The sequence below is a fragment of the Accipiter gentilis genome, chromosome 1, assembly GCF_929443795.1.
Source record: "Accipiter gentilis chromosome 1, bAccGen1.1, whole genome shotgun sequence".
Classification (NCBI taxonomy): domain Eukaryota; kingdom Metazoa; phylum Chordata; class Aves; order Accipitriformes; family Accipitridae; genus Astur; species Astur gentilis.
This window is the reverse complement of record NC_064880.1, coordinates 31,448,214-31,471,577: the sequence shown is the minus strand read 5'-3', so window position 1 is coordinate 31,471,577 and position 23,364 is coordinate 31,448,214. Positions and strand designations below refer to the sequence as shown.

The following is a 23,364-nucleotide window of genomic DNA, read 5'->3' as shown; positions in this document are numbered from 1 at the left end:
AAAGAGCAAGTAAAAGAGATGACCCAAATCACAGAGTTCCTTTGAAAGAAGAAATTCAGCTGTTTTGAACACTTACAATCAAAGGAAGTGGTTTCCCTAATTACATGAACTATGTGAAAGCTCTCAGAATAGCTCTTCCACCCCAGGATTCCTTGCACTTTAGAAGTTTGCATAAAAGCTCACATGGAGAATCAGATGCAAAGTGTTTGATTCAAATTTTATTAGGCAGAAGTGAGCATACATTCATATCTCTGGGTTTGACAGCTGGTTGGGTTTGGACCGCAGTCCTCGGTTTGATGGATTTCAGTCCTATACTTTAAAATCTTTCACTCTTCCGGTTCTCTGGTGAGACACTCCTTTCAAGAGAAAAGTGGAAATGAAAAAATGGAGAACGGATAGAGGGGTCCCTTTGTGAGCTTTCAGTTGAGGATTCTTCACCCCGATTAGGCTGTTCATCGTTGTGAAAATCCATCCCTGTACACAGCTTTTAAAAGAATGAGGAGTTTTACTTCCTCTCATTTTAAAGAAGCTCTATATCTTAAAATATCTATTTGGAAGAATTGGGATCTGACTTGTACAACTTCAGTAGTATTCTAGCACCGCCATTTACTTCAACCCATCAAAATTCTGAATTCACCTGAGACTTTTAACAAAAAGCAATATTTTCAGAAGGCTACTACACCTTGTGCTTTCTTTTTGTTCATACACAATAATAAAGGTATGTTAGTCTATATTAAACAGTGAGTGTGTATGAAAAGATGCAGGGCACTTCTCAAAGCTTAAGATCTCTGTTCCTCAAGATTTCCTTTTCAAAAAAAGAGTTTTGTTTTTTGGTGGTTTGGGAGTAATGGGAGCAAGCAATGGAGACCTTGAAGCAGTATCAAAATAATTTTTGAATGCAGGCACCTAAAGTTAGATGCATCATTGACCCAATTGAAATGCTCTGTAGGAAATGTCTTTATTTCTCAAAGTTTACTAGCTAAAAATGTAGTTAAATTTTTAGCAAGAGTTATGTCTGTTCATCACAAAATTGTGTGTCCTGAAAGTGCTGAAGATGGGTATCTAATCTTTACCCAGCTAAAACAAAAAATGATTCTTCCTTTCCAAACCATCTCTGAAACTAATAACAAGGTGCCGTCCCTGAGAATACAATATGGAATAATTAATGGTTGAAATGTTTATTAATATTTGCAAGGTTTGCAGTAATGTGCAAGACCATCACACTTACTCTACACAATAGTGATCTCCAAATGGTCTTATATTCTCCACTCAGAGCCAACTATAGTAATTATATCCAGATTTTATAAAAACAGAGATAATTGATAAAATTGCCCTTGAGGAGAAATCTCAAAAGCCCTCCAAACTGCAACAATTCAAACTCAAGAAGGGAAAAAAGCGGAAGGGTTATGACTGCCTTCCAGATACACGGGACCAGCCAAACCCTCTTTAGGGTAACACTGTATACCAATAATAAGGTATCGCTAACTCTACTTCAAGAGAAGAAGAAATGTTTCTCTGGGTGCTTTTTTCCTGCCAATACTGCATCTTTCTTGTAAGTTAGCTTTCCTAAGCTCCATTTCTTTTCTTTTTTGCCAGGCAGAAGGAAGGACTTTCCCTGGAATCAGGGAATTGTCTCCTAGAAGTGAACACCCTCAGCAGGCCAGTGGTGTTGCAAGTAAAGTGCACAGCACAATAGCAGCACACAAGGAAAAGGAGAGGAAATGTCATGTAGCCATACAGCACTGACAGGGTGGAAAAGAGTTCTGGATGTGCCCTCTGGAGAGATGTATCTCGGGCAGCAAAGATTTGTGATCAGTATTGCTAGAGGATGATTTTGCTTGGACGAAGGAGAATGCTTAAAGTCATCCCGACCTTGCCTGACTTGAAGGTCACATAGAAAATTACATTTGCTCCTGTCTGATCCTTGATGGGAGTTGATTTCTCCCTGTATGTAAATTAGAATAGTCCTCAGATGAGTTTTTGCATACCTTTGCCATTGGAAAATGGGAAACTGTGGTATACATGATGATGTTATTCTTCCACACCAAAAGAGATGTTGCAGGTTTGAATGTGCTCTGTGCCACCGAAACAGCACGGAGCTCCTGGGCCCTAGATCCAGCTTGTGAGCTCAGTTCATTGCTGTGAACTTTGCCAATGTAGTCCTTGTCATACTCAGAGCATAAATCAGTTAGTAATTGTGCAAGGACTCAGGCGTTGCTAGAATAGGAAGAGAAATGACAGTTATTTTTGCTGCGCTCAGATTCAGACTGGAATTGTCATTTGCTGCAGCATGTTGCCTCCTCTTTGGCTCTTCAGATACAGCCTGTCGGAAAGAGGTTTCATTGGTACACTGCATGATGTGACCCCAGTCCTGGTGTTTCTGTGGGCTCATGTAATGCAGTGTTCCTGCTTCCTCTGTGCTGTTTCATTTATTGCAGGTCCTTGGGAAGCACAATGCAGGGCGATGGAGGAAGTAGTGCAAGTCAATTGTTTTGTAATCACAAAATAGATCATCTCTATTTTCTAACTGGCCTTTTAAATGTTCTTAATCTCCCACTGGGGTATGTGTGTGGTATTCCTCATTTATTTCTGATGTGTCTGGAAGTTTTCTAATAAAATGATGAAAGTGAAGATTCAAATGAAGTCTGAAGGTGCAGATTACTGGTGTGGAAGTAGAAATTCACAAATGGGGAAATGCTAAAGCTGAATGTGGTTGCAAGATGTTCTTTCCCTTTACATGTTTACCCTAAAATGTACTGTGGTTACATTGTGGAGTATTACTGCAGTACTGTTATTTTCACATTCAACTGTCTTCTATTTAGCGCTTTTTCCTACGTCTGTATTCTTTTAGAAATTTTGGTCTATTCATGTGTGTGAGTTAGAGCAGTTCTCAGAAACATTTTGTCCGTGTTGGAGGATGAGAATTAATGGCATGCGTGATGCTGTGATTTTTTTCACATTTCCAACTCTCCTTAGAGGAAATGCTCCTTGCTTGCACGTGCTCTGTTCTACCAAACCATCGTGAAGGAGTTAGAGCAGGTCTCAGGCTTTGTGTTCTCAGTTTGGCTCATTATTCATTTTTACTCTTTCTGGTGGGTTTGAACTGCAGAGCCAAGGTTGTGGCACAGACATGGGTAGAGGTTACGGCACCTCTGGTCATTCTGTTGTAGTTTTGGGGAAGGAACTGGCTTGGGATATTGCTGTTTGGTTGGAAAAGAGCAATGAGAAAGACTTTTGGCTTAATTTGGTATCCTGTGGTGGTACAAAAACCACTAGTTCCTGCTCCTTTTAAGTCTGCTGTTCGTGAAACTCAAAGCCACTGCCTTCACAGGATACCAGGTCACTCTGTAATTAGTCTCTATCACTCTTCTAGATGGGTTCTTCTAGATTTCCACTTTCTACAGAGTTCAGAGATACTGGTATTCAAGTTACTGCCTTTTTAAACAATTTATTTTGAGGCTGACAGCTTGTATTCTTAATAGATATGATGTCAACATAATTTAAAAAAAAAGTTTTCTGAAAATAAGGGCTTTTAATAACAAAGATTAAAAATGAAATAGTTGTTATTGACATATCTATGTAAGCAGATAGCTATAAAGAAGTCTAGGTAAGATAAGGAGTTCTGTGTACAAGAAATTAATCAAAGAGAAGTAGGGGAAAAGCTGAAGTTACATGTCAGACATACATAGTACAGTAATACTAATAAATGTGTTTTTATGACACTAAAACCAATTTTAAAATATTGCTAGTTTTCCTCTAAATTTTTTGCCTTGGACGTTGGGTTTTTTTCTGAATTATTTTAGTCTCAATGGAAAAAGATTGAGCTACCATGAAGGTAGCTTGAAGAATTCCAAGAAATAATAAACAGTGGATCTATATTGCATAAAGGTAAAAACTTGAAATTTCAGAAGTTTTGTCTGGTTTCATTTTTTGACCATTGCTACCCAGTAGGGGTAGCATTTGAGCCAAGTTTCTAACTAAAATACAATTTTCAATCTTAGATAAAAGTAACTCTTCTGAAAAGTGGGTAAGGAATTTATGTCCTGAAACTTTAGTTTTGTTGGGAGTGGAGACTCTGGTCTGTAGTGGTCTATGTGGTAGTGTGGACATTAGGCAGTGAGCTGCTGTGAAGTCTGCTGTTCTGGCTACTGTTTGATGGCATGGTCCTGGCTGATGGGCAGTCATACTTAGTTGGAGAAGGTACAAGTCAGATTTTGGTGGAGTCCTGTGCTCTTGCTTATGTTCTTGCCAGTCTCAGCAAGGTGAAAGGAAGGTCTGGCTGTAACCAGAGAGAGGATACTTACTGCTTAAGTTGTGGTAAAGAGAAAGAAGAGGTGGTAAATCACAGAGACAGCTTGCTGGTTTGGATTCAGGAGAGAAGATGATACATCACTAGTACATGGTAATACCAAAACTGCGAGCAGATTTGGACAGTTGCACATAAAACCATGATGTGTGTCATTCAGATAATGCACAGCAGTCAGAGATTCAGATTATAGTGACAGCTCATTTTCTTGAACACCCCAGATTTTGTGAGCTTGTGCTATGGCATAGGTAAATGTGGCATGAAAATTGCTTCTGATCCGTGGAGGACTCTCAGACACTTCAGCAGAAGGTGGTCTGTAGTTGGCAACTACTTTCTTTCCTTTCTTTTATGCCAGATGGCCACAGCCAGAATTTCTGTGCTGAAAGTTTTTTGTCTTTTTAAGGTAGGTGGTCTCTGGGTAGGGAGTGATTCTTTGTTTTTCTGCAGGGGCAGGTCATTTTTGAGTGATAACTGGGGAGAGCCTTCTACAGAGCTCTGACAGCCCATGTGGAAAGCAAAACCCCACATGGTTCCTCAGCAGTTGCTGTTAACGTATAACAGGGAGGTGACACATTTTGTGATGTGCTGTTTTCATGAGGGTGGGCTCAGCCTGTCTGATTGAGGAACATTTTCTGGAATTATAACAATCACTGGGATTCATTCCTAAGAGGAATCCCCATCAAGTGCTGTTCCTATCATTAGCTACAGTAGGTTGGGTTTATCTACTCTAAGACAGGCTTAAAGTGAGTGCTCATCAAGAGCATGATGTTTTTTTTCCGTGGTTAAATTGCAGTTTTCATTATCAAGTTTGAGAAAATACTTCAGTGGAAAGATCATAGCTGCTTTAGACGAGTGGATCAGGATCCATGAGTATAGCTGCTGCTGTCTCTGGAGTCTGTGCTAATTGTTCAGTAAAAGCCACGATGATTAGACTTACTCTTCTAAGTTATCTTATCCAGATTCCTTGCTAATACTCTGCAGACCTCGGAAAAATCACTGCTCTAGCTGGATATGTGTGAACATGGCCTTTCTCCAGATACCTTTTCTTTGATATCATTTTCTCTTCTGTTGCTCCTAAGTACTGCAAGAGACTCCTTGAGAGGGGGTTGGTTTTGCCCATCACTGTGGTACCAAATGTCTTTCCAACAAGGTGCTCATGAGACTTACAGTGACTTCGATCTCAGAAGTAATCTCCTTGGATATTTTTCCATTTGTTGGGTCTGGGAAGATTCAGGTGTTGCATATTAGCCATGATACCTGCTCACCTGTGGAGTGAGCAGGGAGTCACAAAGTTTCACATTTTGTTATTCCCTTGCATTTTAGAGATGTTGTGGGTTTTGTTTGGTGTACTCTATAGTCAAAGCAGATTTGCGTTCAAAATGATTGCGAGTAAATGGGAAAATTTCCCAATATTGAGAAGAGAAATGATGATTGCTGAAAATAAACTGCTCTCTGGGAGCTCAGGTATTTCAAACCTGCTTTTTAGTCCACTCATCTATTGTTTCTATTCTGTTGCTGGTATTGCTTTGCAGCTGGAGGCAGTTTCTTACTCTAAATCTGCCTGAATGAAGTATTTATAATATTGCAAGACATTGCTCATTTCTACACTCTTACACCATTACAAATACATAGTTTATGCACAGTTTGAAGGGGTTTACTGACTGCGAATAACACTAGTAAAATCCAAACTACTCGTTCTTGGCAGATCTCCCTTTATCAAGTACCTTAATATTAAATGCTGATACAATCTCAAGCTGTATGCTGCAAAATGTAACGCTCCTGTGAGATATGCTTGGATGTTGTGGATTTCTAGTTGAAATCTGTGTGAAAATGAGTTATTTGTCCATGATCTTTGTGGTTTGTAGTTTGGGTTTGTTTTGTTTTGTTTTAGTAACTGGCAGTGTGTTTGTAACTCAAAATGTCACTTTCAAGCTTATTAAACCTTCTGTAAGGATTTTCTGTAGAAAGTGCCCTTGCTTAGTTTTATCCTAAATGCTGCAGCTTCTGTTAACAGCCTCTTCTGTCGCTGATAGCAAGTTTCTAACTCCCATCATGAGGAACACCAACACCATGATCCTGCAATTGCTTGGTTACTGCTGGGTGGGCTCCATGTGGTTAATTGTACTGGCCTGATGTACGTCAGTGGCAGGGTCGAGCCAGGTAGCTTGATCTAACTGCCTCTTTCTGCGTAAGGCAGGAGGTGTGCTGCCACATCACAAGGACAGAGCTCCCTGTGATTTTTTTGAGAGACCAACTTGCTTTCCATGAGCTCAGCAAGCCTGTGCAGTGTTTTGACAGGGATGTTCTGAATTCACTAGATAGTGCTCCTAATCCCATAGCCTTCAAATTATCCTTAAAACTGCCAAGTTACGTGCAAAGGTTGCTATAAAAATTTATAGGAGATTATAAAACTCAGTTTTCTTTTAAAAGGGCCAGTATCCAATATATTTTACTACTAACATGTCCTCTGGTGTTCCTTACCTCCAAAAATGCCATACACATTTGCTATTGCATGGTGCAAATGAAGTATTTTAAAGTAAATTACATAAGATGGGGTGAACCTGTAACAACACATAATAAATTTATGTCTGTGTTCCTTCAGCGCGGTACATTATGACAGTTGCAGTATCTTGCTTTTTTTTTTCTTCCTTCAAGATTTAAACCTAAAACTCAATACAAGGTATTTAAAGAGTGTTTCTACCACAGGATTTAAAAAAATGAGAATTGTGTGGTGATACAAAACAATGGGTTTAAAATAATGATAAGATGATTATATAGCAATGGGAATTTATTAGTTTCCTTTATATTTTCACTTTTAATTGCTGGGATTTTTAAGAGTGTAGGACATAATTTTGGATGCAAATTTGATGCTTTGAAACATTTGCTCAATCAAAATGCTTTTAAATGCATGTTTTGTATGTCATTGTAGATGTACTTATGAGAATTTAATTCTGTTGTTTGCAAAAGTGCTGGTGGCATCAATCTGAGAATGTAATTTAACCCTTCTTCTCTGTGTGGTTTGTGAAATAGTATCCCTGAAACACTGAATATATGGCTGTCTTCTAAGACATAACAAATGCTGACAGAGTTTTAACTTGTTAATGGGCTATAGAAAGTGATCCTCAAAATGAGTACTGAAAAAGAACCCCAGACTCACACAGATTTAGCGATACGCAGCCATAGTCTTAAGAACTATGATTGCCTTTTGAAAGGGATGGTAACACATTTGTGCTGGGAGGGTGTCCACAGCACTCATCAAAGCATGTGGTAACTCTGCTTATTTGCAGTTAGAAAATCTCACTGATGATTCTTTGACTTTGCTATGTTCATGTGGTTTTCCTCTTGCTTTGTTAATATCAAAGACAGTTTAATTGGTTTAACAAACATTGTCAATGGATAATCACTGTGCTTTGCTTATTAATAGCTTTCTTCTTGGGGACCACAAAACCTTTTTTTTTTTTCCTTACAAAAATTTATGAGAACAGACGAAACACTAGGCAGAGTCCTAAATTTTTATTTTGTATCTGCTTGATTTTTCTTTCTAATATTAAAAACTGTAATAATTGCATAACAACCCTGCTGTAAAATTCTTAGTAGTTTTATATTTCTAAAATTCTTTTCGTATCCCTTTATTTGTTGCATATTGAGAGGAACATTTGTTAGCAATGATAGAACTTTAGGTGTCTAAGACTATGGCATGATAATAATCCAGAAAGAGCTAAATTACATGAACTGTTTCTATATCCTGCTTATTAAGAATTGTATTCAGTTTTCACTTTCGAAAAGACAGAAACAATGAAACAGTAAAAATTATCTGCTGTGGGTAATTTCTGGCTTCTATCAAAACCTTAATGTGCTTTAAAAAGAATCATCGTGAGGCTTTATAATATTTATGTTCAAGCATGTAAAACATAAAAATATCTTGTGAAAAATATACATTTTTTTTTGGCTTAATGATTTGTCAGCATTACATTTAAAAAATCATAAGCCTGTAGGATTTTAAGATGCATATTTTACTAGTGTTTTGTAGCGGAACTGTAGCTTTAGATGCTCATTGTGTTAGTATTGCATCTGTAAAATGATTTGGGCTCATTTACCTAGAGAAACTAATGTATTAGAGACATCATCCCTTATTAGACATCAGTGAATTCACAGGAGATCATTCCTGAGACATGAAAATGGACACAGACTGAATGTATTTTTGAGCAGGAATCTGGAAATAAAGGTTTTGTGTTAGCATTCTATTATCCTTTTTGTATGTGATTGTCAGTAAATAGAACGATTTTAATAAAACATCAGCTGGCCTCTTCCAGCTGCCCTTTTATTAGACTATAAAACCCCCTGAGAGTAGCGAAGTTGCAACTCTCCCAAGAACATGACAAAGGTCAAAGCCTTTAAAATGCTATGAGACTTAGGAAAAAATATCTTTTCAAAGCTGCCTTAAGTGTGTCTAAATATCTCCTTAATAAACATGGCAAGCATTTCTTTGGAAAAGTAAAATAACCAAACTGTTGCATAATGTTATAATAACTATTAGAAGGCAGTTAAGGAAGTTGTATTAATCAGATTCATTAAGTAGCTAACCATGTCTAACCCTGTAATTCTGCGTGGTGAGAAGGTGCCTCTTGCTGTGCAATTAACTGGTTTATTAACAGGAGAGTCGGTTGGCTGCTGGCTGACCCGACGGTCTCACAAGGGGCTGCAGCTATTTCCTGTGTTAATCCTAAACCAGCACGCTCAGACCAGGGTGGAAGGGTAGCCGGCTGTACTTTGTCCTCTCTGTCCAGTGGCTCCAAAGGGACCTGGAAGAAATGGTGGTTAAGTTGCTGTGGGCCTAGTTTGCCCAGACCCAAGCAAAAAAGTCTTTTGATACTGAAAAAACTCTGTGGACAGATGTTCTTTTGCAGATCCAGCTGTGTTGCTGGAATAGGCTGCTAGCCCAAACCCTTGATCACTTCTCTTGACTACAAGTGTGAGCGTAACAACTTTCTAACGTATTTCCAGAGAGGACCAGAGTAACTAAAATATGCTGAGTTGTTTGGTCTTTGCTAACTTTAGCTGCCTTGGGATAGGGAGCTCTAACAAGAGCAGCTGCGGCTGGTATGAGTAGCTGGCAGGCAACAACACAGCTGTATGCAAAGTGCCTCCGTCCACATCCTTACTGCCGTTGCAGCTACAATTAAAGATCTGATGGTAGGGCCTGTCTGCGTTCCTGAGTAATGCCAGCTCAGCATCAGGTGGCCGTTGCCTACATCTGTAGTCAGCGCTGACCTTGAAGATCTCGTCAGGGCTATGCTGCGTTTGCTGCTCTTCTTGCACTGGCAGTGGACAGAGCAAAAGCGAGGTAGGACTTGTGTCATCCCAGTGAGCTGAGGCTTGTGCTGCTCGTAACGAGACCACGCTGTCCAGGTAGCTTGCTTCGTCCCCTCATCTGCTGCTGGCCACGCTCAAAATCTATGTCGGTGGTTTCTGTTCAGCAGTTGCTGAACAGACGAGGCATAGAGGAGGACCCTGGGTTTACCTGCTGAAAATACTGAGGATATGAGTATTCATGCATAGTTGTTTGTACCAGAAGGTTAAGAGCAGCCCTAGCAGGTCTAGAGGCAGCCGTAGGGTGATGTCAGTCAGAGATGATGTAATTGACATTTTCACATTTGCCAATAACCAGAGATTAAACAGGCATAAAAATAAATTAGCCGTTAAGCACTGTGATGTAGACCATGGTTGATAGGATGCAATTAGTTTGTACACTGAGGGATTACCTGAGTTCGTAAGTCTTACACTGTAGTTGTCTTATGAATTGGGTTTGATTTACAGTAACGCCACAGGAGCCAGTAAGTGAGAATTAAATTAAAATGTTTTTAGTGTAATTTGCTCTGACCTTGGATTTCATGATAGTGATTGAATTATGTAAACAGTGGATTAGGTTTGTTTAGACTTCTGAATCCCTTTGCCTTCAAGAAATGGCATCTAGTCTGTAATTCCTTTCAGCAGGACTCTAGAGAGGGACATAATTTTACCCGTGCCTGTGGTGCAAGTATGGGGTGAATGGTTTTTAGCATGGTTTGATGATCAGTACCAGGCTGTGACTAAGCTTATCATGGGACTAAATGTAATACTCAACTCCACTGCAGTCACCTTGTGTGTCTGATTGTGTCTCTATGTTATGTCCAAGGAGTTTGTATTTACGTGTTTGGGTTGTGTCTTTCCTTCAGCTGAGCTCCTTCTAGTTCTGCTTTGATCCAACATTTAAAAAAAAATAAAATAAAAAAAAAAATCTGTCTTTCACACAAAAAAGTAATATAATGAAATAACTGAAGACTTGTTACTTGTCATCACCATGGCTTTAGGAAGGAAAATGATGCTCATTTAAGTTGCGTAAGATAGATAGCAACTTTACCGACGGAAGTGAGCATGTCATGCCCAAGCCAGTGAGGGCTGGCTTCTTCAGTGGCCTTTAGGCAGACAGATGCATGGCAGGATTTTCTTCCAAGCTTTTAGGCGTTTTGGATTTAAGTATGAGTTTGATGCTTAAAGGTGATTCTAAATATTCTTGTAAGTGCTAAGAGACCTTTGAAATACCAGTCTTTAACCACCACTTTGTAATTTGCTACCTGAAAGTCAGTCTTTCATTGAAATATGGCACCTTCTTGTCAAAAAAAGTACAAAAGCTTCAAAGATGTGGATTGACTTGCATCTGGTTCTCACTGTAAGGAATAAGTGTCTTTAAATTGGCTAATAGAGTTCACAGCTGATCTATAGCAACTGAAAAGAGCAAAACTTGAAAGGAATAGTCTAGAATCGCTAGTGCTAACAACAGCAGAGTGATTAAAAGTGTTTAGAAAGGATTTTTTTTCAGAACTAATGGTCCTTAGAAAGAGTTGGCAATTCCGCCCCCCCCGCCCCCAGGTTCTTAATATGGGATATCTGTGGGCAATTAGTAGATGCCTTTCCTTATTCTTAGGTGGAAGCTTGCTTTGGTGTTTTTTAAATCCCAGTTTAGAGTATGAACACCAATGTGAAGATGAGGCTATTAGCCATGGTTGACACAGCATTTCTTCATACTCCTGGAATGCGATCTTGGTGTGTAATATTCTGTAAATAAGATAATCTTAGAAAATAATTATTTTTGAATCTCCAAATAATAAAAGCACTGCGTGTCTGTATGCCCGTGGCAGCGAAGGACTCGTCTTCTTGGCCCAGTGCTCCTATCTTGCTTGTTGTCCATTTCACGGTAGCACCGGGTGATTGGTAGGCCTGGGTTTTGCTGGTGGCTGCAGTGTGGCCCTTCCTGTTGTCCAGTGACTCTGGTGGGCTTTTACGGGATCCAGCAACATCTTGTGTGAGATGGAGGACAGTCACTGGGTTCTGCACATTGCTGCAGTGGAATTGGGAGCTATGGCACTTGGATATGTTCATCATGTGGCATTTTAAATCATTCTTTAAAAAGATTCATCTAGTACTACTTCTATAGCCAGGGTCTAAATACATTATGCTATGGGAAAGTTAAATGTGAGACCAGTCAATTTAATTCTAATGGCCTGTTGAGGTACATGTATTGTAAATATCAGCAGGTGGTGTGCACAGTGCTTTGAAGACATGGATTTTTAAGTACTGTACCAGAAGATAGTTTTATTCCACTCTTCTTGACCAAGGAGTTCAAGAAAAGATGGTCTAGATAGTTTTGTCTAATGTTGTTTGCGGCTGGTATTCCTGTCTCATTTCTTACAATACTCAGATAGGCAGTCAAGGAGTATTAGGTCTCCTGGTTATCCAGTAGTAATGCTGGTAGGTATTAGAGGACATTCCCCAATTTAATATTTCCTAAAGAAGATATAATACAGAAGCTTTTGAAGTGTAGGGGTCTTGCATTTGCTAGGCCGTGGAGGTGGAGTTTTGAATGACTAGGCTGTCATCTGCATCCTCCAGGCTACTGAAGGAGGTAGGAGGTACAGCTCATGAAACGGGCAGTGCTGCTGCTGCGAGTCCCCTGCCTTGGGAGGCTGGTGGGGCTGCAGCTGGAGGGCAGAGCTCCTTCTGCCAACAGATCCCTTGTTGATCTATGGATTCCTTCTCGGATCCCTTGACTGGCTGTAGGAGTGCTGCTGCAGGTCAGTCTTCCAACATGTGCTTAGATAGCTGCCAATTAAATTATTTTGTGGACTTGTAGGTAAGTCAGTCTGCAGTATGATTTGCTGAAAACAGCATACATTTAAAAAATTACTTTTCTGGTATTGTGAAAAAAGATGACTAACTTCACGTTAACACTGTTTCCCTTGCTGAGCAGGCTAAGCAGCATGAAGAACTAGTGGAACCCAAGTTAAGTTCAAAGCTATAGTTAAAGATTTAATTGAATATGTGTAAATATCAGTGCATTACCTAAAGATAAAGGTCTTATCTCAAACCTTTGTTGAAGTTACTCAGAACAGGGTTTAAACAACAATAGCAAAAAATTGAGCCGACACCTTTGTAAGAATGTAGTTACACACGTGTATCATCGTACCAGCAATAAAACACAGGCCAAAAAAATGACTGTTTTGCTATGTCTACGTTTATTACAGTAGCACTACCTGATGTACCATGGTTTTCTGCATCAAAGCTGCTATAGTATTCCTGTTTTCGGTGAATCTACAAAATAATTTAAGTGGCAACTATCTAAGCAACTGTGGGAAGACTCACCTGCAAGTAAACAGCAACACTCCTACAGCTAGCTACTCAAGGGATCCAAGAAGGGATCTGTCAGATCAGATACTTTCGATAAGTTCAGAGGAATTAATTGTGATTTTGTTCTTACTAGATGCTGTTGGCTGGTTTAGAGTTAACATAATCTCAAAGTCTTAAAGTAATGCATTGCTGTAGAGAAAAATATATAATAGCATATCTCTGTATTTGTATAATACATATATTTCTGTAAAAACGTGTATAAAATTTCTTGAATATTTATTTTAATATACTACAGAGGCGAAACTGTTGAGAGACCTTGAATGAGACATCTGACCTTCTTTTCTTGCAAAAATCATTGGGACTCTATGCCTTAATTTGTGTGGATGTGTTCTCATTTCCTCAGTCTCTTTCAAACCTAGAAGTATTGTTCAAGTGGAATTTGAAAGTTTTGTATATTTACCCAGAGTTTCCAAACATCTGCAGCCTGCTCTGAGGAGCAGTTTCAACTGTACTGCTGGCTATTTGGCAATCTCAAGCATACTTGCTCTGTGTATTCAATCAGACTCCACAGCGCATGCCTGGAAACTCCACGTTTCCAGTAAACATTGGATGGAGCTGTGTGTGCATGGTATGCTCTAACAGCCTAAAGTGCTGGACTCGCTGAACCCATAGTACTTTGTGCATAAACACAAATTCTGGATAGGACTGCTGCAACTCTGCCAAAAATCCCAGATCTTTCTTTGAACAAAGTTTTCCAAGGCCTTCAGTTTTTCCAAAGACTTAGCTTCTACATCTGTGCCTTGGCCATGAAAGAATAGTCTGACAAAAAAAAATATATTTTTTTTTTCACCAAACATACTAAGCATTCACCTGCCAAACTCCCTCATGAGGTTTTCAAATGCCAAGCATTTGTAGACAGTCTTTCCTAGATATCTGTGTATTTATATGTTACACATATGTGTATACCCGCTTGGGTATAAACTAAACTACTATAGCAAATGCCCCATTCCTAATTGTCTAACAGTTTTGTTTGCTTGTTTTCAACAGGCAGAAATACTCAGTGTGCTCAGTCACAAAAACATCATTCAGTTCTACGGAGCTGTCATTGAACCTCCAAATTATGGCATAGTTACAGGTAAGGATTTTTGTCTGACCTTTGTCTTGATTCTGTAAAACTCCAGTGTTACAAGGTATTAGCTTTACCCAATTTCAGTGTTTTGCTAATTGTTCTGGCCTTCTTTGAATGTTAGAGTGCTCAGCACTACCTGCCTCAATGTAAATGGCAGTGCTGGAGGTAGAACTAGGCTGGGAGCATGGCTGGTAGCAGCACAGAGGCAGTCGGAGCCTGTGACGTTCTTAATGCACAAACTCAGCACTCCGTTAAATAGAAAGTTTCACTCTGTTCTGTGAATTGCTTTTCCCTTTTAACTGATGTGTGACAGAAGTAGAGGTTTTCATGATACAAAGTTCTGGTAAGTTCTGTGAAAAGGGAAGGCTGAGAGTGTACTCAGAGCAGAGCTGCACCATGAATTCTGCCTGTATTGAAAACAGGAGAATCTGCACTGGGAACCTCCCAGCCATGGAAAGAATTTGAAATAGAGTCAAGGGTTTATTAGACCCCATAAGACAACTCCGTTTATTCACCTAGGTGTGAAACCTAGGTTTCATTCATTCTGGCACTCCTAGAATTACGTAGAGGTTGGGTTTTGTGATTTTGTTGGTTTGTTGGGGTTTTGGGGTTTTTTTCCTATCACCACTTTAAGCTTCCTTCCCTTATCTTGGGAGTTGGTCAAGATAAAAAATTACATTACAGGTAATGTAATTCCTCCCTTTTCTGTATGGGAGAAACTAGGTAAAATAGTAGTAGAAAATAAACCCAAAGCAAAGAAATCTCCAATCTGCTGAAACAAATGTTTGGAGAGGTAAAAACCGTGAAAGTGTGGATTAGGAGGCATGTTTTGGCATGTCTGTAACACTTCAAAGAGCTTGATGCGAAGAGTAGTCTTTGCATGGTGGCACAGTCTAATAGCAGTTTGAAACACTGCCCTTCAGGTTTTTATTGGTTCTCAGATGGTGGACAGAACCTGTGAAAATTCAGTTATTTCTACCTGTCTCTTAGATGTCTGATTATCACAGTAGATGGCAGCGTAATCTGGTGGGAGTGCATCTGAGATAGGGGAGCTTTGCTTACAGGAGTATCTGCCTACTGGAGGTTATGGTGTTGCTGTGAGTACTCCAGAGGTGCATGGGTGTTCATCAGTCTACGCCACTCAGAGGATGCACTGGTGATAGTGTATAGACAGGAACTTGAATACCTTCTTGAAGCAATGAAAATAACAGCAAGTTAATAAATCCAGTAATGTAATTTTACTGTAATTTATAACGTAAGTAATAAGTGTAAATCAGCAAGCTGAGTAACAAAGGAGACGTGTAATCAACAACTCAGGATGATGTCTGGATCAGAAAGTCCTCAGTTTGATCTCACAAAAGGTCAGTGTTCAGAGGACATTTGACCTGCTTGCCAGTCACAGGACAGACAGCCGCTAAAGTAGTTCATTATGTCATTGGGCATGGGGACTCTAACCATCTGTGAAAAAGAGACTACACTATGTAGTCCAATCACTTTGTTACTCAGGGAGCTCTGATTCCATCCTGGCTAAAGAAAAAAGCTTTTTTTAACAAACTGCATTGGTTCTCCCTGCAACTTCCAAGGAGACTGGCATCCCATGGGTTGCAAGGGAAACAAGGTTCCGTTTCCCCACACCATCTTCAAATGAGAGAATGGCTACTGAGAAATGTTAACTGTGCTTGAAATATTTTTTAGAGGGATTTTCACTCCATGATCTTCTGGATGGCCTTCAGTGTTGCAGACTTAATCCTGTGTTTAGTCAGATCCACTTCTTATAAGGGAAAATCCCAAACAAGAATAAATCCTGAGAAGCTAATGTTTCTTCAGAGTGATGGAGATGAGGGCATTCAGCCAAGCGCTGGCATGTACCAAGCAGTACCTGCATGTAACGTCTTATGTGGGATTGTCTAAAGCATTCTCTGAGAAAGGCTACATCTGCAGTCAAAACACGTTTTCCTGCTGGGATGTATGTTAGTGTGATAACCGATCATCCCACCTGGCGAGCTGCTAACATGGATCACGTCATTCTAGATGTCACTGGCTGTCTCTGTCAACAGCAGTCTCAATGCCTAGCTTTCAGATCTGGTTTTTGACCACAGCTGCCTCCTTCCAAAAGGTTCTCAGAGCTTGTGCTCCCCATCCACACAGAAACATACGGTGTATCCCACAGCCCATCACAGACTGGGTCCAGTCAGGCATTCAGAGCTTTTCTTTCTAAAGCAAATACCTCTTTTCCATTATTGACAGAAAATTATGCTCACGATATGATTTCCAAATCCATAAGCTTCTAGTAAAAACCTGTGGCACAATAAATATGTAGAAGCAATACTAAAGGATAGAGCTTTGTTGAATGAAGCTTGCGTGCCTCCGTTCACACAGAGTGGCAAAGGGCTCAGGGAGCTGAGTTGTCCCTGACCCTGGTGGATCAAATTATGCATTGTAAAGGCATGCAAAGCATGCAGCCAGCCTATTCCTGAAGAATCCATTTATAAGACAGATGATGACATCATGGGTAAAAAAAGCTTATGTTTTAATTGAGGAAATGTGCAGGTCAGCAGCTTACTCCTCTTTCGGTGACATCAGAAGCAACACTTGTGTCTCCTGCAGAGACTCCTTTTAGCGGGAGGTCCTGCAGTAATGACCCAAAACTAACTTGCCACTTGAGTGTTTACTTTCAAGCGACTTCCTATTTTTTCCCTCTTTCCTTTCGTTTAGTGCTGTTATCTTCTCATATGGCCTACCATGTTCTAGGCTGCAGATTCAGTCTCATCCCAGAGTTTCCTTCCCCATGCAGCAGTCTCCCAGTGGTTTTGATTTCCTTGATGAGGAGCAATGTTTATTTTTTATGCATTTAACCTATCATGTGTCATGCATTGATTAATATTATTATTAACAACAATTCAGATATATTTGATGTAGTCTTAGAGGGAGTGATCTTGTGGCTGCTTTGAAGTGGCTGAAATTAAGCATTTCAATTGTATACCAGCTGCTTTGCCACCTTAGATATGAAGATTTTGGGAGTTGTGTAAGTAGGTTTTAAATTCTGCCCAAGAAGCACACTGAATAGCCTTGGGAGAGAGGGATGAAAGGCTTGAAATTGCTTCTTGCATCCCCCTGGTCTTTGTGTTACTTGGGCTACACTGGGTGACATGTGCCCACTCTGTCTTGGCAACCAGATAGAAGAAAATATATCGGCTGCTTCAATTCACAAACATCGTGTTGTGTTTTCACTGAAACATGAATGGATGCTAAATAAACATAAAGCTTACTTAATAAATACTAAGCAGAGGAGCTACAGCCTTTAGACTGCTGAACATGGCCTGCAGCATGTGGAAATCTGGCCTGCTTACCTCAGGGTTAGACCTCTAGTTTCATCCTTACATTTTTTTTCATGAACAAATGATTTGATCTGCTAACCCTTTCTTCCTAACAGAATGTTCTATATTTAACATCTGCTTTTACTTTTAAAAAAAAAAAAAAATTAGAAAAAATCCTTTGTTATGTGGCATCATTTGTACGCAGTACTGCTTACCATTGGGGAATATCCTCTGTCTTTGGATACAATAACTCATCCGTTAACTGCTTTTCTGATCAGGAGCAGCAAATGCACTGTTTAAATATGTAAGAATTTGAAGTTATATAAAAGTGGCGCTATGGAGGTTTCAGTTGTCTCCATTTTCACACCTAAATGTGTGTAGGTGTAACTACCTTGTTACTCCAGCTCTCAGACCTGCGAACTCTGACAGTTGGACTGGATTCCATCTGCCACATTTGCAAACACCAATGGGCCAAAAAAGTCCTTGTTTGTACCTATATAATCCTGCTGTGGGTTCCTGTAGGTGTAGCTGAGAGAAGTTAAGAAAAAGGTCTGTTGATTCTGAACAAGGAGCATCCAGAACCTTTTACTCTGGAATTTGAACTGGTTTGCCTTAGCTTTCTTGACACCAGACCTTGCTAATGCCTTTTCATTTTAATGCCTGTTGTTATATATGATTTTACTTTTTTTTTTTTTTTTTTTCCTTCCCCCAAGCGGTAGATTATATCTGTGTTGGGATAATCAGAACAAACTACCACTCTTCTACTACACTACAAACAGTATTAGCTGCTGGACTCAAATTCTTCATCATTAAGGCAGAGGTTGACTGCTTTCTGGAACTGGCAGTTTCCATTAGGTCTTTCAGTTTAGGTGCAATATTTTAAAAAGTCATGTGAGTGACTTTGTTGTTGTTTGTTAACAGAGTATGCTTCTGCTGGCTCACTGTTTGATTACATTAATAGCAACAAAAGTGAAGAGATGGATATGGATCATATCATGACCTGGGCAACTGACATAGCTAAAGGTAAGCAAGATGAGTAGTGCATTACTATCGTACACAGCCAGCAAAGTGTACAGCTGGAGATGCTTTCCTTATGAAGTCAGGAATGCCTTCCTATACGTTCCTATTCAAATTGTAAAAAAAGCCAAACAAACAAACATAAAAAAAGCAAACCCCATTCACTATGCTTTTTAATGTGTTCCTTGGTTATTTTGAATCTGAAATAATTTATGGAGTGAAAATGGCTTCTATGAGCCAGTTTTACTTCTGGTTTGCCCCTGAGTCCCAAGAGGATAATTTTGCTGATGTAGAGTAATTATGAGGTAAAGTGCATAATTATCCTTACATTTGATTTGAATTGGGACGTTTAAGGAAGCTAAGGGCTTATTCTCAGCAAACATACTGAGATTCTTCATACAATAATGCAGAACAAGCTGTTTCGTCCTTTGTATTCTCTGTGACCAAGAATTACTGTAAACTAATGAACGAACAGTAAATTCATGTATTGGCTTCCCTGTGTAGGCACCACATTAGAGAAAATAACTAAATGTGACGTTAAAAAGCATTAACATACCCATATAGATGCTCTGAAAGATATATGAGCCTTGCTTAGTGGTTTTTTTACTCAAAGTAGCTTATGGGAAGCTTTGCTTCTCCTGCAGCATATGGCATACTGGTATGCCAACTCGTAATGAATACAATTAATGGGAACCAGAAAACATGACTGCTGATAGGTGATGGCCACGCTCAGCCTGCCTAACTAGATTGTTCCCTTGTTTTGTGTAGGAATGCACTATTTACACATGGAAGCTCCTGTCAAAGTAATCCACAGGGATCTGAAGTCCAGGAATGGTAAAGTAGCAAAACACTGAAACGCTCTGCATTTACTGTTACATGTTAAAGTAGCGTTTAAATCTGTACCTGAGCTTTGTGAACAAGCAGAACTAACTAATGCCTTGGCTGTCATCAAGCTGCACTTGTTGAGGCACAGAAGAGTCTGTTCATCCTCCCCATCCTGAGCCTGTCTGACCTTTGTTACAGTCCCTGGCATCATTTAGAGCATTGTGGAGGGCTCTTTCAAGTTGTGTCTTGCTGACCATGATTGCACCCACCTTATCAGCTGTCAGACATTGTCTGGACACTCCTCACTTCCTTTTTCTATTTGCAAAGGCTGAGTACCAGGAAAGGCTGGCAGACACCAGACACAATAGACTGGATAAGTCTATTCTTATATTTCTTATCTGAAAATCTTGTCTTTACTGTGGCCAGTTTTGAGGTCTGACAAATATTCATGCTTTTGAGTAATATGCACTCAGCGTGGAACTGCGCTGGTTAATCTGTACTTGGCAGCTGACAACCATGTATGAAATTTGCTGAACGTTGGCTTTTAACTGAAACTTTCACTACTAGTAGTGGGATAGGAGGGACACAGATTTTTATAATGCACGTAGGGAGATAATAGTCAAGAAAAGTTTAGATCTCACCTCAGTTGTAAGTTTTCTCCTTTTATTAATGAATCTTTCAGCAGGCTTCTTGTTAAGCCTAACTACATTGGGGAGAATGGAGTTTATCTGTATTTTAGCTATAGTTGTATTGTTATCTTTGAACTCAGTAAGGCCTGAAAGGTTTTGTGTTTGTTCAGAGGCTTGCAGGTATTCAGCAGATGTTCTCTAAAGCTTCTCAAAGAAACCAGGACAATCGTGTATGTGTGCCTTTTCAGGTGCTGGCTCACCGTAGGATCATTTTTCTTGATAAAAAAGCAAAGTCTTTTGCTGTGAAAATGTATTGTGTTTATTTTTAATAGCATTCTTGTAACATTGTTTTTTCATTTTTCAGTTGTTATAGCTGCTGATGGCGTGTTAAAGGTATGAAGACTTTAATTACTTGTAGAAAGATGCTGCTGCTTGACTCGATGTTTTGATGCCTGATGAATGAGTTTGGTACTCTAATATCTGTTTATTTTTAATTTTTGCCAGATCTGTGATTTTGGTGCCTCAAGGTTCCACTCCCATACAACACACATGTCATTAGTGGGCACTTTTCCATGGATGGCCCCAGAAGTTATACAGAGTCTCCCGGTGTCTGAAACATGTGACACATACTCGTACGGAGTGGTGAGTGCCTCTCATTTCCTTACGTGTAGTAGCAGATCACTAGTGTGACAGAATTCATGTGATGCAAGAACAACAATTCTAAATAAGGACAACAAAAAAATATCACGCTTTCTTTCAAGACTGACCCATAATTTATAATTGCATGCTTGAAAATTATAGGAAGAAGGGTGTGTTGCATGTTTAGTAAGATCCTTATCTCATTAGATTAGCAGCATGCCAGTGTGGGAAGTGCATGTTTTACCACAAGTATTCAGCATATGTCTGAAGGCTTGCAGGAGCCACTGAACAATCTGCATCATGAATCTCTGCTTGTGTTTTTTAGTGGAACAGAAGAGAAAAAAGGTTGTTGTCTTGCCATAGGTGTGTAACAGGATGAAATGATTAGGATTCCATGTTTCATAAAATGGAGTATCACTAATTTTATATTAAAAAGCAAGCCACTTCTCCATGCTTAATTGTTTAAAAGACCCTGCTATCATTAGCTGTGAGAATAGAGACTGTACCCCTTGGGGCAGTAGAGGCCCCATCTAAAAAATATAGAAAAGGCCAGCATTGCTTTGCCATTTTTCTGAAGGAGGAGCAATCAGTTATAGTTCATCAGAATGTCAGGTTTGCAGGAACAGTAATGTGAATTATTTCATTCTGTCCCCAGTTAAACTCTAATTTGGTTTTGCTCTGCAATACAAAAATAGGGTAGAAGTAGCCCCAGTCAGACCAATTGTGTGCCTAGCCCTTTAGCCTTTCCCTGAGAGACAACAATAATGAATAGTTTGGGGGGAAAAGGAAAGGAAGTGGGGTTGTAGTTACCATGCATATCTGTGTATTAACCATTTTTGAGTTTGGATTCCACAGTGGGTGATAGAATGAGGAATTCTTTCAGTATCTGTCAAGTATTGCCTCTTCCTCTTTGAAGGATGGGATGAGATAGATGTGAGGGACGCACTATGGTTTTAAGCTAGCACCTGTGGCTTTACATAGCTAAGCTGATGTCCTGATGGAAGATGACTTGAACAACCAGTTGTTCATAGTGATAAAAATGTGAGAGATTATGTGGCGTTGCTTACAAAATGGAAAGTTGAAGGTTTGCAAGGAGGGAGAAAGAGCCTATATTGGCAGTTTGAAAATCCTTGCTTATTTAATTGAACTAGGTCACAAACAGTAAGAGAACATAAGCTAACAAATGTTAATGTTAATGTAAACTGTTACTGGAAGCAATCACAAATTACCCATTGAAGGGAAGCATTCCAGTTTCAAAACAAAGCAAAAATGTTAGAGGAGAAATTCCAAACGTGGTCTTATAGCTCAAGCTGCTCACATAGTCATCTTGGTGTGAATTGGCTTTAAGTAACATTCAAGAAGTGGGAGAAGGTAAGAAATTGTTTAACATCTTATCATGTCCAGTATTACCAGAGCCTTGGGAGCAGTATGTTGCACATAGGTTATTTTTCCTTGTCCAAAAAGTAAAGCTCCTTTGACAGTTCTGTGCTTGGAGGTGAAACTCAACTACCCTCTGTATGAAAACAGTTCAGTGTTACTAGAGTATATTAATGTGGTTATGGGTGTATAGTGCTACTTTAGTATGCCTACTAATATATGACCCACATTGTTTAATATATTGTTTTTGAGCTAATGGGGTCGACTATGGGTAGAAGCTTATGAAAATCATAAGCACTTAGGAATGAATTTGTCTTTTTATAACTCCAGTCTTGGAACACCATCGTTTTCAGAGGAGTTACAAGGATAGAAATTAAGAATGGCAGTGGCCCAAGTTCTCTGTTGATGAAATTACTGACATAATGGGGTTATACTAGCAAGAAATTGTCCGAATATAACATCGAAAGTTGGAATCTCCCTATAGTAAGTGTTAGGCTATCACAGAATTAGCAAGGAGACTGAAAACAAAACAAAAAAATCTTAGAAATGGTATTTTTGTCTCTTCAAATTACTATAATCTATAAAAACAAAATGCAAAGAATCCCTTTTCAAAGTGTAACACTTGCCAGCAGTTTTTGTGCTAGAGAGACAAATCTGCTTTTCTTCAGTTAAAGTCCTGTTAACAAAGAACAGAATCCTTTCAAATGTAAACTAGTAAGATGCTAGGAATAGATATTCTGTTTGCAATATTTGTTGCCTTCCCCATGGTTTTCTTTAATTTATTTTCTGCTATTTTTTTTTCCTGACTGGTTTTTCTTTTTACAAACCAGTCTGTGATTTTAAACATTCTGCTTAAGGTGTGCAAGAGTTTTTTTCTATGAAGTGTCAAAGACTTTCTGCAACCTTATAGGTCTGAGTTGCTCCTCAGCTGAAGTGAATTTTCCTCTTTGTGAACAGTTGCATACATGTTTATAGCTAATGTTCAGATTAGTTTGTCCTGCTCTTCACGGATGGTTAAACAGTTCTGTATATTCTCTTTGAGATATACAGTAAATAATTTATAATACTGCCATGAAATGCTAAAGCTAAATGTTCCAGGAGATTCATTACAACACAAAGACAGATCTTGCACTTTCCTTCAGCCATGCTGTGATTCTCTTTTCTAATCCATTTCCAAATCCATATTCTAAACAACAGATACCAAGTGTTAAAAGCGATCAACCCAGAAATTGACTGCATGTCATTGTGTGTGTTGCTCAAAAACGATTCCTTGCATCTCTTCCAGTTAGGAAAGTGTATGCGGAATGACAATGTTCACTCTAAAAGCTATTTTGAAATCATGAAGATATATGCTTAGAATATGTTATCCTGGCAAAACTATTTGTAGTGCACTGCAATGTGTGTTTGTGTATCTGTATAATTGTGTTTAATGTGAGAAAGCTTATGCAATGTAGCTGAATT

The 23,364-nt window shown here is 39.3% G+C and overlaps 1 protein-coding gene across 3 annotated transcripts in view; it reads left to right on the top strand.

Moving 5' to 3' along the window:
* The window catches only part of MAP3K20 (mitogen-activated protein kinase kinase kinase 20), a 96,123-nt gene that overhangs the window by 18,349 nt on the left and 54,410 nt on the right, over positions 1-23,364 (top strand). For all 3 annotated transcript variants that reach the window (XR_007507481.1, XM_049812293.1, XM_049812281.1), the window contains exons 3-7: positions 14,018-14,105; positions 18,338-18,439; positions 19,202-19,267; positions 20,252-20,280; positions 20,392-20,529. Coding sequence is in view for 2 of the 3 variants with exons in the window: in XM_049812293.1 (XP_049668250.1) it covers positions 14,018-14,105; positions 18,338-18,439; positions 19,202-19,267; positions 20,252-20,280; positions 20,392-20,529 (423 nt within the window). In the remaining variant the exon portion in view is untranslated. The remainder of the gene's footprint in view (positions 1-14,017; positions 14,106-18,337; positions 18,440-19,201; positions 19,268-20,251; positions 20,281-20,391; positions 20,530-23,364) is intronic.